This window comes from Phycodurus eques, chromosome 2, assembly GCF_024500275.1.
Source record: "Phycodurus eques isolate BA_2022a chromosome 2, UOR_Pequ_1.1, whole genome shotgun sequence".
Lineage (NCBI taxonomy): Eukaryota > Metazoa > Chordata > Actinopteri > Syngnathiformes > Syngnathidae > Phycodurus > Phycodurus eques.
In genome coordinates, this window is record NC_084526.1 from 21,081,651 (window position 1) to 21,094,808 (window position 13,158).

The 13,158-nt window shown below is 41.6% G+C and overlaps 1 protein-coding gene across 1 annotated transcript in view; it reads right to left on the bottom strand.

Annotated features, from left to right (window-relative positions):
* LOC133415698 (collagen and calcium-binding EGF domain-containing protein 1-like) overlaps window positions 1-9,837 on the bottom strand; it is a 51,158-nt gene extending 41,321 nt beyond the window's left edge. The window contains 2 exon segments of the mRNA XM_061701980.1: window positions 6,714-6,791; window positions 9,566-9,837. Of these exon segments, the coding sequence (XP_061557964.1) occupies window positions 6,714-6,791; window positions 9,566-9,681 (194 nt within the window). The 5' untranslated portion in view covers window positions 9,682-9,837.
* Between the last annotated feature and the right edge of the window lie 3,321 nt (window positions 9,838-13,158).

Here is a 13,158-nt window from a genome sequence, read left to right on the forward strand (position 1 = left end):
TATTAAGTTCTATTATGTTTTTATACAATAAAGTGCTACATTTTTCTTTTTTTTCTGGAAATTTGATATATGTATGAGTAAATTGAATTCCAAACGGTCACAAACTATCCAAGCCGAACCACCTTTTAGTACCCCAACGTTGGGGGGCCTCCTTTACCCAGAGATCCCGCAAAAATACTGAAGACTTATTTATCCACCTTTGCCTTTAACATGGAACCAAGCAAAGATGGACTATTGCAGAATTCCCTTTTGCGACCTCCAAAGGTGGACAATCCCAACTGGACATCCCCATCAAGGAGCGATATTGCTTTCAACGGAACAGGGCAGGAATGTTAAACTTCATTCCCTTCTCCTGGCATTTTGGAGTTCCCTTACACACAGATGGCATCCCGCCTCTGTCACACCTGTACTGTACTACTTCCGAAGGTGGAAAATTGCCTGTTTAATTTTGTCCTCTATTTATACAGAACCGAATCATTATACAGTATCTACAAAATGCTTTTATTGTGTGAACAATGGCCAAAACAACCTGTTTTCCATTAACTGTAACATTATCTCATTATTGTCGGCCTTTGAATTCTTTCAACTAATCTTGTTCCTTTGCACATTTTCCTCTGTTTTTTTGTTTTGTTTATTATATTTGTTACAGTGTAGTGCTGTCGTCACATTTACTCTTCCATTGAGACGTCCGACTCCAGTAGTCTGAATATTAAAATCTTAATGTGTTGGCACTGCCTTCAATTACTGTTTTTGTGTGGGGTCTAGTTTTAGGATGCGTCACTCAAAACAAAGCCAAGCTTGTTGTCTTGATGTTTTCTCCAAATGCAAGAGCCTTCCACAGCTGAGACTGTTTAGCCACACATATGCACGCAAAAAAAAAAAAAAAAACTACCATCATCATCCTGACAATACAAAACATTTGGAGGCAGACGCAACATGCACACTCGTGGCCTCCTGCCAACACCAAGTAATACGAGCAAGAAAAGACCACAACAATGAGAATGTTAAAAAAGTCGATTTTTGGCCTCATTGCTGAGAAAACCACAGAATGCGAACTAAAGTGGTTGTTTTGTAAACGGGTGGCAAGGGGGTTCACTCCATTTTGACGCTGCAAAAGTCCTTGGAGACAAAAACATTGCATTTTGATTTAGGAAACCATCAAAACAATGAGAGTGCTGCAAAGAAGGACCTTGACAGCAAGAGAGCATGATAATCAAGTTCCCTAAAACAGGGTATCAAATTAACTACAAAATACTCAAAGGATAAAGAAATATAACATATCTAACATCCACACTCTGGTTCTGAATCACTCGGATTTCGGGGGGTGGGGGTGTGGGGGCTGGGGGGTGGGGGGTTCTGTCACCTGCAAAAGCTGAATATATCACACAAAACAACCATCCATCCATCCATCCATCCATTTTCCGTACCGCTTATCCTCACTAGAGTCACGGGCATGCCGGAGCCTATCCCAGCGATCCCTGGGTGAGAGCTGAGGTACACCCTGAACTGGTCGTCAGCCAATCGCAGGGCACATATAAACAAATAACCATTCACACTCACCCTCACACTCACATGCACACCTATGGGCGATTTAGGGTCTTCAATTAACCTACCATGCATCTTTTTGGGATGTGGGAGGAAACCGGAGAACCCGGAGAAAACCCACACAGGCACGGGGAGAACATGCAAACTCCACACAGGCGAGGCTGGACTTGAACCCGGGTCCTCAGAACTGTGAGGCAGACGTGCTAACCCGTCAGCCACCTTGGCCTGTTTTAAACAGTCAGAATAAAGTTGTTTTGACACCATAACTTTAAATACTCTATAGCGTATTGCCTCATATATTGTCCTGTGACCCAATTTGTCCTGTTGCGCATCATCCACTTAAGATAAATAAATGCCTCCCTTAAATGCATACTGGTTTTTTCCTCGTCAGGAAAACAAACAGTAAGTGTACATAGCTCTCCGCATAGACGCTAACGTTCAGAATTAACATGATCTTACATGTGACATCGACTCAGGTTGACTCTGACATGTGGTCACGACACATTGTCATGTGCGACCATGTTTTTGATTTGCTTCATTGGTTATTGCCGTTTCTCTGCATTTCTTCCATGATACAGTAATCAGCTGCTATTCACGGGGGATACTATAATGCCTAAATACTGTAATATATTTAAAACTCATTTACATCGTAAAATAAAATAATAATAATAATATAATAAAATCATAAATGGTTTACAGATTATTTCATTCATTCATTTTCCGTATCGCTTATCCTCACTATGCTGGAGCATATCTCGCGTGATCACACGTGATCTCATAAAACCGTAGGAGAAGAAACATTGTTTGCTGTGTTTGTGTCTTAGGTAGTTGCAGAAACGAGACTGAAAGCTGCAAATGGGTGAGTTTTTCAGTGAATAGCTGAGGATCGATCAGTTCTGCGGGAAGAAAACATGTTAGGTCACTTTGTGAAAAGGGAACCATGAATCGTGGCGATTAACTGTAGTCCTTTTTATTTAGTTTTAAACTCCACTTTCACTCGACATATTCCAGAAATGTCATTCCAAAAATACGCCTCTACCCCATCTACACTTGAATAAGTGTAGATGGTGCCACCATAGTTGAGAGCAGAAAGATGAAATACAAGTAAGTGTTATTAATAGCAACATATTTTAGTGGAATTATTTGAATAATTTTAGGTCAAACTTGGCCATGTGGAGCAACACAGCAGCCGTACAACATGACAGAAGGTGTCGTGTAATCGTCCCGAGTCAAGAGAGCTCGTAGGTGAGGGTAATTGAAGCGCCATAAGTGGCGTAATTAGCCAGGCCATTTGGACAGAGGCCAGGCCGGCCGCTTCGAAACGCTTAACACGTCAATGCCAATCACACAGAAAAATAGATCCGGCGCTTCGGGCGATGACTGGACTCACCGGTTCCGAGTCAAATGCAGTTTAACAGCATCACTCACATGCTCTCTCTTTCTCTCTGGAGGCGCTCCTGGAATGACTTATGTGAAAGTGTTGAGTGGACCCCTCGCAACTCTGAAACATGTCGCCACTGTAACATTTACATTTGTGTATGTTCTACTGACATGTGTGTTGCGTTAGCACATCCTAGTTCATAGTAGGATCTAGCTAAGGCCTTGTTTACACTATGAGGGGTTCCTACTTACACTGCTTAACATAATGTGTTAGACGGTGATGCCAGTAATGCGTTACTTAGTCTAAAATGACAACCTTTTTTTTTTTTTTTTCCAGACCGGTTATCGGATTAAAGTTACTTAACCAAGCCACAGTGCATTACAATTTTTGTCATTTTCTTTAGTAAAAATATTTTGCTTTCTTCTTCCATCTAGGGCACAGGTGTCAAACTCAAGGCCCAGGGGGCAGATCCGGCCCGCCACATGATTTTATGTGGCCCGCAAAGGCAAAATCATGTGTGTCAACTTCCATGATTCTTGTTAATTCTGTTCCAAAATTTCCAATTGTCATATATCATAAATGATAACGTTGAGATATTGTAACCATTTTTGTGTTACCAAACATTAATAATAGTTGAAAAACCCATTCCCCTTGATTTCTGATTCCAAAACTAGTTCATACATTTCGTGTGTAAATATGATGAGGCGATTAAAGATTTTTATGGTGTCACAGTCATAATTGCCTTCTGAGGGAAACCGTAACTACAGTGTGGCCCGCAACATAAATTGGTTTGACACCCCTGATCCAGGGCGTTGAAGTGGGGGGGAAATTGAAATGTTTACCAGGGCCCCAAACACATGTGGGGTGGCCGGACTTTTGTTCAGTTTTGCAGATATTTTCTTTTATTTCAAGGTGTCAGTTTTAAAAACTAATGTCATAAATGTTAAAATAAAATAAATCTTCTATGAAAGTTCATTAATAATGTTGCTTTAATCAAATTAAAACTGTCTGAGACTACCTACACCCACCTTGCTAAATTGCAAAATGGTTCAGTTCACCTGGTAGTATTCACAAACTAACTAACTCAGCAACTAATTTGTAGCTCCACAGTCTTGGAGGAACATAGGGCTGTCAGAAGAGAAAGGAGCGACAGGAGAGGAAAAGAAAACTAAATTTAGGCAGCCAAATGATTACTAAGCTTTTCTGAATGATTGACAAAATACCATGGTTTGAATCAAACCTCTCAAGTTTCATGAATATTTGGCTAAGGGTGTGTGTGAAGCAGCTAACCTTAGCCTCTGCTGCTGTTTGTCACCACTCATTGCATTTTCCCTTTATGCACTCAGACAGAGTCCGTTTAATGCGCGAATACTATCATTATGCTCTGTATTAAAGAGCTCTGTCACACAGAGACAGTGAAGCAGGTGACAGTTACACGACAACTACAGTATTTTGTGTTGCAATAAACTCTACCATAGTAAAAACAAAAATCAAGAATACATGCACTTAAGCCACAACAAAATAGTAGTTATTTGAATTTAAATACTTAATTAAATAGAAAATTAAATACAACCTTTTTTCCCTGGTAAAAAAAAAAGGAATGAGCAGAAATAAACAAATGAAAAACATAATAAAAGAGGTAATGACTAGAAACAAGATATTGACTATAATAGAAACAATAGAAATAAACCATTTTCTGATATTCTGAGACTGGCTATTGTTGACTAATAATCAGCTCATCACAATGAATAGCCCTCTTTAGTTGAAGGCTAAATATACAATTATGAACCAATTACGTATTGGCAAAAGCGGTTGTCGTTATGTTGAGGCGGTCTTGTCTGCAGCTGTTGAATGTAACTAAAAAAGTACAACTTGGCTGCATTAAAACCAAGTAATCAGTAAAGTAACTAAATTACTTTTTCAAGGTAACTGTGGCAAAACTGGTGTTGGATCATATTGATTGACATGTAGACTGACCAATGAGTGTATGCATTGAGAGACATACCTAGCAATCAGGGAGTTGAGCATAAAGACATCATCAAGTGATGACCAATAAATGAGATGAGCTTAAAGATTGGTGTGTAGACTAGACTAGATTATTATTATTGACACAAATGACTGCATGAAGTGAAAGAAATAAGCCGACTGGCACATATTTTTTCATGTTTCTCTTGTTGTTATAGCAACTTTTTAGTGAATGACTTGGCTCAAACAGCCTAATGGCTATGGGTTACAGCGCCACCTGCTGCTTCAGAATGCCCTCGACAACCTGTCTTTTCATGGAACAAGATTTGAATATCATGAGCTAGAAAATGGAATAATACTAGATTGATAAGAGAACTGATTTAAGTAGCAAGTGCCAACAAAATCACGGTAAAAAGTGTAATATTTTATATTATAAAACAGATGTTTCTCCTGCTTTTGCTTCATTGGTCTACCAGGTGTATGCTCCTGGTTTCATCCAGTTCAACCAGGCCCCAAATAAACCCATCTCAACCCATCAGACGTGAGCTATTATTTGGGAAAAAAAAAAGAACAATTTGATCCAAGAGGGAAAAAAATAACACATCCATCCATCTTCATGTAAAAGCGCCTCCCGCGGAGTCATACGTCTTTCAACAGGCCAAGAAAGCAAACAAGATGCAGTCCGACCGCGACTGTGAGACCATCCTGACTAAACGCCAGCCAGTTTTGCCTTCAAGGGGAACTTATCTAAACAATAAAAGGACTCACTGACGTGTTCCCCTGGCGTGTGGGAAGCTCCATGCGCTTGTCATTCCGACATAAATCTGCATTGAATTCAACAACCAGGAGGAGGTGTGATGATAACCACAGAGCAGTAAATGGAACTTATACTGTCAAATGTCAATTACTTGTACATTATCTTTACTCACTTTTGAGATCAAGTTATCCATCCATCCATCCATTTTCTGATCATGGTGCTAAATTATTAGCGCTTAGCTACCAGAGGCTATCACACAGCTACATGATTAGGAGCTAAATCATTACAACAGCGCTGTCACAGAGCTAGAGAGTTGGAAACCTGCTAAGAAAAAAAACAAAAAAATATGACATTTTTAGTTTCATTTTAGTAGCTAACACACAGGAAACAGAACAGTCACTCAGCTAAAGCAAGGCTACATCCTTAGCACACAACTAAAACAGCCCATCACACAGCTACATAGTTAGCCAACAGCTAAAAGAAAATCTAAAATGTCTATTGGTGTCTAACACGCAATTAGTAGAGGCTTTCACAGCACTAATAGAGAGCTAAATCATTAGCAGAAAGCTAACAAAGCCTAGTACACAGCTAAAATGTTTGCAGAGCTAAAAGAAAATAAACAGCTAACAGTGGCTTTCACACAACTAATGTACCTCAAATTCATTAGCACACAGCTAACAGAAGAAGCTAACGTGAGTCCTTTGATATCTACTAATGTAAAGTGCGGGTGGATATGCCCTCAAAACGACGAGTTTGTTTAATTTTCCCACTTCTTCCTGTGTGAGACGAGAGCAATAAAAGCAACGAATCACATCCTCTGCTGTCAAATATCAAATGGACATGATAGTGAGGTTACATAATGCATCCTGGAACGCAGAAGCATGAATTATGATCATGTTAATGTCTCGTAAGTGGACTTCTTCAAAGCCGCTATGCTTTTAAAGATGATTTCTTTTTGTTCTTTTTTTACCCTTTGTGGGAATGCACTATTTGGGGGTGGGGGTACGGCGAACCTGGAAATTCTTGGCCAGGGTGCTTTAAAGGAATATCACTAGGATATCTTACCTGAAGCATTTACTGCTCTTCCCTCCAGCTCGGACGCAGGGATACTCCACGGTTAGGATTTTGTTGTCGGGACACTCGCTGAGGAAACAAAAACATTTCGATCATTTACATGATGTTCCAGAACACACTGTATGATCTGTTCACGATTTTAATGGCTTGCAGCATGCGCTGTTCAAAGCAACTTCAAGGCCTGTCAAGATAAACCAAACTCTTTTATTGATACATACTAAAAGGTATATTCTGTTTAATTGAACAGACGGGCCCTGCATGTTGGGGGGGGGGGGGGGGGGCGTCTGGGCCTGGGGGGGTGGTTGGCATTGGGTCCCTGCAGACCCCAACGGGTAGCCAGTTGTAGGGGCGCCTCGGACCGCCCTGGGTGTCCCGTCCCATCCACCGGGCCGGTCTCGGGTGGACCACTGGGTCCGATCCCGCCCCTCGATTGATTGGGTGGGGTTCTCAGCCTCCGCGGTCCGGGCACAGCAATTACAGGACACTTCTGTCAGTCTTTTTGCATGTGAAACGGTGTCAATTCACTTGCGTGTGTCCGCACGCAGGACTCTTTCACTGGCCACTCACTTATTGCGACAAATAACTCATCAATATGCAAATTGATTGTGTATCACCTCACTCATACTCTCTTCCTATAGACTTTTATAATTTACATAGTCAAGCCCACCACACTTCAGTGGTACAGCCGGGTTCACAAGCCTTGTCCTGTATGCTTCTTCTCCTGTCCTTGTCCTGTTCTATCTTGTCCTGTACTTCCCTCATAGGCTGTAGCACTACAGCCCCATGCAACACTCATATTTAATGTTTCAATGTTGTGGATAATGTAATGACTTAATTTTCTCATCCTGTATACAATTAGTGCCTTGTCTTTTGTCTTTGTTTCTCTCTCTCCTCTAGAAACTTTGTTCTGTTCGACTGATTCTCATCCATTTTCTGAGCCACTTCTCCTCACTAGGGTCACGGGCGTGCTGGAGCCTATCCCAGCTGTCATCGGGCAGGAGGCGGGGTAAACCCTGAACTGGTGGCCACCCAATCGCAGGGCACATACAAACAAACAACCATCCGCACTCACATTCACACCTACAGGCAATTTAGAGTCTCCATTTAATGCATGTTTTTGGGATGTGGGAGGAAACCGGAGTGCCCGGAGAAAACCCACGCAGGCACGGGGAGAACATGCAAACTCCACACAGTCGGGGCCGGGGATTGAACCCGGGTCCTCAGAACTGTGAGGCTGACGCTCTAACCAGTCGTCCACCGTGCCGCCGACTGATTCTCAATCAACTTCAATTATAATACTAATAAACCACAGCAGAAGCTTAACAACTCCACTGTGACACAGTAAAACTGTTCCGGCATAAAAGGGATACAGATCCTCCATTCTACTTGACCTAATAGCCGAACAGGACAAAAAAGCATGAAATGCCCCAACTATTGGCTACATATAATCAATACAATTAATGGGAATTTTTTTACCATTCTTCCAGAAGCACATTTGTGAGGTCACAAACTGATGTTGGACGAGAAGGCCTGGCTTTCAGTCTCCGCTCTAATTTATTTCAAAGGTGGGGCTTTTCATTTCATTTCAGGACTCTGTGCAGGCCAGTCAAGTTCATCCCCACAAAACTCTTTCATCCATGTCGTTATAGACCTCGCTTTGTGCACTGGTGCACAGCCATATTAGAAATGGAAGAACTGTTCCCACAAAGAATATCCATCCATCCATTTTCTGAGCGGCTTCTCCTCACTAGGGTCGCAGGTGTGCTGGAGCCTACCCCAGGTGTCATCGGGCAGGAGGCGGGGTACACCCTGAACTGGTTGTCAAAGAATATTACAAAGAATATTTTGGAATTGTCCAAAATATTGGCTCCTTAGTTCCAGGGAAAAGAACTCTGAAGCATTCAACTTACCAAGAGCTTTTGGACAATTCATTGCTCCCAACTTTGTGGGAACAGTTTGGGGATAGTCCCTTACTCTTCCAACATGACTGTGCACGAATGCACAAAGCAAGTTCCATAGACATGGATGGATAAACTTGACTGGCCTGCACAGAGTCCCCACCTCAACCCTACAGAACACTTTTGGAGGTATTAGAGCAGAGACTGAAAGCCAGGCCTTCTCGTCGTCCAACATCACTGTGTGACCTCATAAATGCGCTACTGGAAGAATGGTCAAAAATTCCCTACACACATTCCTGAACTTTGTGGAAAGCCTTTTCACAAGAGCAAAAGCATTTATAGCTGTAAAAGGTGGACCGATGTCATATTAAACCCTATCTATTAAGAAGGGGATGTCACTTCAGATCGTATGTGAGTCAAGGCAAGTGAGCAAATACTTTTGGCAATATAGTATATTTATCATATCTACCTGGCCATTTATCTATTTACTGTTTCTACCTACCTATTCATCTACCTATCCACCCATCTATACGTCCTCCAATCAAACAATCAATCAATCAATCAATCAATCAATCAATCAATGTGTCTCGTCACTTGCAGTATCTATCGTCCATGTATCCACTTATCAACACTTACCTACCTATCTGTATACCTACCTATCCATCTATCAATCATTAGACAGACGCTGCCTATCATCTACCTTCCAACCTATCAATCAATCCATCCATCATCCATCTGTCCAGTCATCCATCCGTCGTCCGTCCATTCATCCATCCATCTATACATCATCCATCCATTCATCCACCTATATATCAATATATCTATCCATGTATGCACCTATCCACACCATCTACTTATTCCTCACTCCAACAGTCTGTCTACCCACCTATCGATAATGGACATTATTTGAATACCAACCAAGTGGGTAAGGTAAGAAGAACCTACTGTGATGCGTCCATCCCGTGTGCGGTCCTGATGAAGCTGGCACCAGAGTCGCACAGCAGAGCCGCACACATGGCGGCGCCAAACGCTAGTAGAGTGGCACCATCAATGTGACCCATGTCCGTGACCGATGCTCCTGAAGCTCCGTCACCTCTTCACATGAGCGTGCCACCTCCAAAAACAAGAAGAATAAGAAGAAGGTATCGTCCTCTTGCAGTACCGCACCGAGGTGACGCGCATGTGAGCAGCAGTCCCTCCTGCGCTGTGCAGTCCACCCCGACTCGACCCAGTGAGGCGGAGAAGGAGGACTTTACATCACAGTGTGCTGCCTCTAATCTCCCCCTTGGATTTACATTCCTGCCCCCAGCCCGCCCCCATGCCTCCTTAAAAGAGGAGACTTGTTGCAGAGGCACGCTCCTGTTGCTTTTCACCACAAAAGACAACTAACTAACTTGGCTCATGACAGATAATGCATTAAATTAATAGTAATTAGTAATTAAATGACTAACTCAATTTAATTTAAGTCCTTGTGAGGTTTTTCCAGAGCCACTTACCCCACAAATGCCTCTGTTGTCTGTTGTCGTACTAGAGCGGCTCCAATTCCCGGAGACAAATTCCTTGTGTGTTTTTTGGACATACTTGGCAAATAAAGATGATTCTGATTCTGATGCTGATTCGGACAAATATAATTTATATTCAGCATTAGGTCCTAGAAGCATGAACTGCACTTCATGAACTAGTGTAAACTGGTGCAGGGTGATTAAGATGTAGACTGTCCAATGACAGCATGGAGTGGGTGAGACACTCTGACCCAATTACAGACTGACGTAGACAAATGACGGCATGAAGTGGGGGAGCCATGCGGACCAATCATTATTCTACACATAATGATGAATATTTAGACTGACTAATGACTGCATGAGGTTGGAAAGACATGCCGACCAATTATGGTGCTGCCTGTACTTATTGGCATCTAGACTGGCAAATGACTGCATTGAATACGATGGGCACGTCAATCAATCGACACTGACCAATGTCTAAATGAACCAGGGGAGACATGCCGACTAATCAGTGTGCCAAACGTAATGATTGACATCTATCCTGACCAATGGTCCCATGAAGTGGGCGAGGCATGCCGCCCAATTGCTTGAATTGATTTGCATTTGGACTGACCAATGACCTTGGTTAGTCACTAAGGAAATGACAACACAAATAGCAGATTTGGGGGGGGGGGCATTCTTATTTTTTTTGGATAGTGTTATATTGTATTGTATTGCTGTATTAAATCTAATCTTCACAAAGCCATCATGGCCATAGCAACACAGGAACACATTCCAAGATATAGTCCATCTGTGCGAGGGAGGATGATTTACTGGAAGCAGTCAGATTAAATTTGTGAGAAATTAACTGAAAATAAAGAATTGACTGTTTTTGCCTACAGATGACACATCATATTTCTTCATCCTCTTGTGGACACCTCATATGGAATAAATGCCAAAATGTTGTGAGATCAGGATGAAATCAGTCATCTAAAATGAGTAACTTAATGGAAGCTAAGCCAAAGTACAATACAATGTATTGGTCAACATCCATTCATCCAGCATCTCACAGGAAAATAAAATACAAAATATGAGGTGAAGACTAAAAGTAAACCACTGGACAAGGTTTGAGACCTCGCTGTTCTCCAACCTATGAATTACTATGCTGTGTGGAATGCCTGACATGTCTACTGACCAATGACTGCATGACGTGGAAGAAACAAGCAGGGCTTGACATTTTTTTTTTGCTCACCAGCCATTGTGGCTATACTGGTTTCCCAGAGTTACTTGCCACTCAGCATTCTAACAAGCCACAATTTGTTTTTTGGATACTTATGTTTAATATGATTGAAGACAGATTAAAGAAATATTTGCCAGTTGTTTATAAATTATATTTGTAGTCACTGGGTATTTGCAAACAGCTCAAAAGTAAATGCTGAAGTAAACTTTAAAAAGTGAAAAAAAAGGGTTACCAAAAAGAATTTTTTTTTTAAATAATCCAGACATGCATTCCATTTATTTGACATAATGCAAAGAACTAAACTAGATTTGAGGTAACAATGCTTTCAGAATTTGCAATAAATCAAATTAGAACTAAATACATTGAATCTAATAACAATACATTAGATGGAATCGTCCATCCATCCATTTTCCGAGCCACTTCTCCTCACTAGGGTCGCGGGCGTGCTGGAGCCTATCCCAGCTGTCATCGGGCAGGAGGCGGGGTACACCCTGAACTGGTTGCCAGCCAATCGCAGGGCACATAGGAACAAACAACCATTCGCACTCACAGTCATGCCTACGGGCAATTTAGTGTTGTCAATTAACCTAGCATGCATGTTTTTTGGGATGTGGGAGGAAACCGGAGTGCCCGGAGAAAACCCACGCAGGCATGGGGAGAACATGCAAACTCCACACAGGCGGGGTTGGGGATTGAACCCAGGTCCTCAGAACTGTGAGGCTGACACTCTAACCAGTCGTCCACCGTTCCGCTAGTTGGAATCATCTTTGCATTTATTTAATGAAGGCAATAACTTAAGTTAACAGGGCCCTGTTAAATCCTACACGGTAGTATGAAGTAAAGTGGGATGCTGTATAGTAATCGTATATCAATGTGGACATAGGCGTTATGTGAGGACCATGACCGTTCAGGAATTATTGTGGTCGTATTGTTTATAAAATGAGTTTTAACTGTATTACTATTTGTTCACAGACACCCCGAATACTTTATTTTTACGAGGTTTCATGTTCTATTGTCTAATAATGATGTTTCTGATTGTAACTGAAGGCATCATTGATTCTCTGATTTTGTTGTGTGTTTCTTGAATCTAACATGAGTCGAACCCCAACCCAGGCAAAGTTAATTATAGCCCTTTGAAAGGCCGTACAAAAATGTTTTGGCTATAGAAATACAGCGGATGTGAAACAGCAACTCCTGCAGTCATTTGTGTCTTGTAGCTTTAACAGTTAATAGTTGCATATATATTATCGTTATGTCACAAAGACGCAACTTACACAATTTTAAAACAATAAGCACTGCATGCAGTAAAAAAAAAAAAAAAAAAAAAAAAAAAAGTAAGTGAATCAACCCTCCAAAGTAGCCAGTGGGAATAGCTGTGTTACCCGCCACAGTGGCAACTGACCCGCAAATGGCGGGTTGCCGGATGTTAATGTCAAGTCCTGGGGCAAAGAGTAATGATTGTTACATACAGCACAAAATGACCACATGAAGAGGAAGAAATGTGCTGACCAGTCACTTTTCCATGCATGATTGATGTACTCTATAGACTGACTGATGACTAAATGACAGCCAGAGAAATTCTGTCCAATCACTGGGCTGTCATAATGATTGACATGTAGATTGAACAGAAACTGCATCAAGTTGAAGATACATGCTGCCTTGTACTAATTGACATGTACACTGACCAATGACTGCATGCACTGAGTGATGCATGTAACCATTGGCATGTAGACTGACCAATGACTAGATATGTGGAAGAGACATAACTCTAATTAGTCTGCTGAGCGTAATGATATATAATGACATGACAATGACAT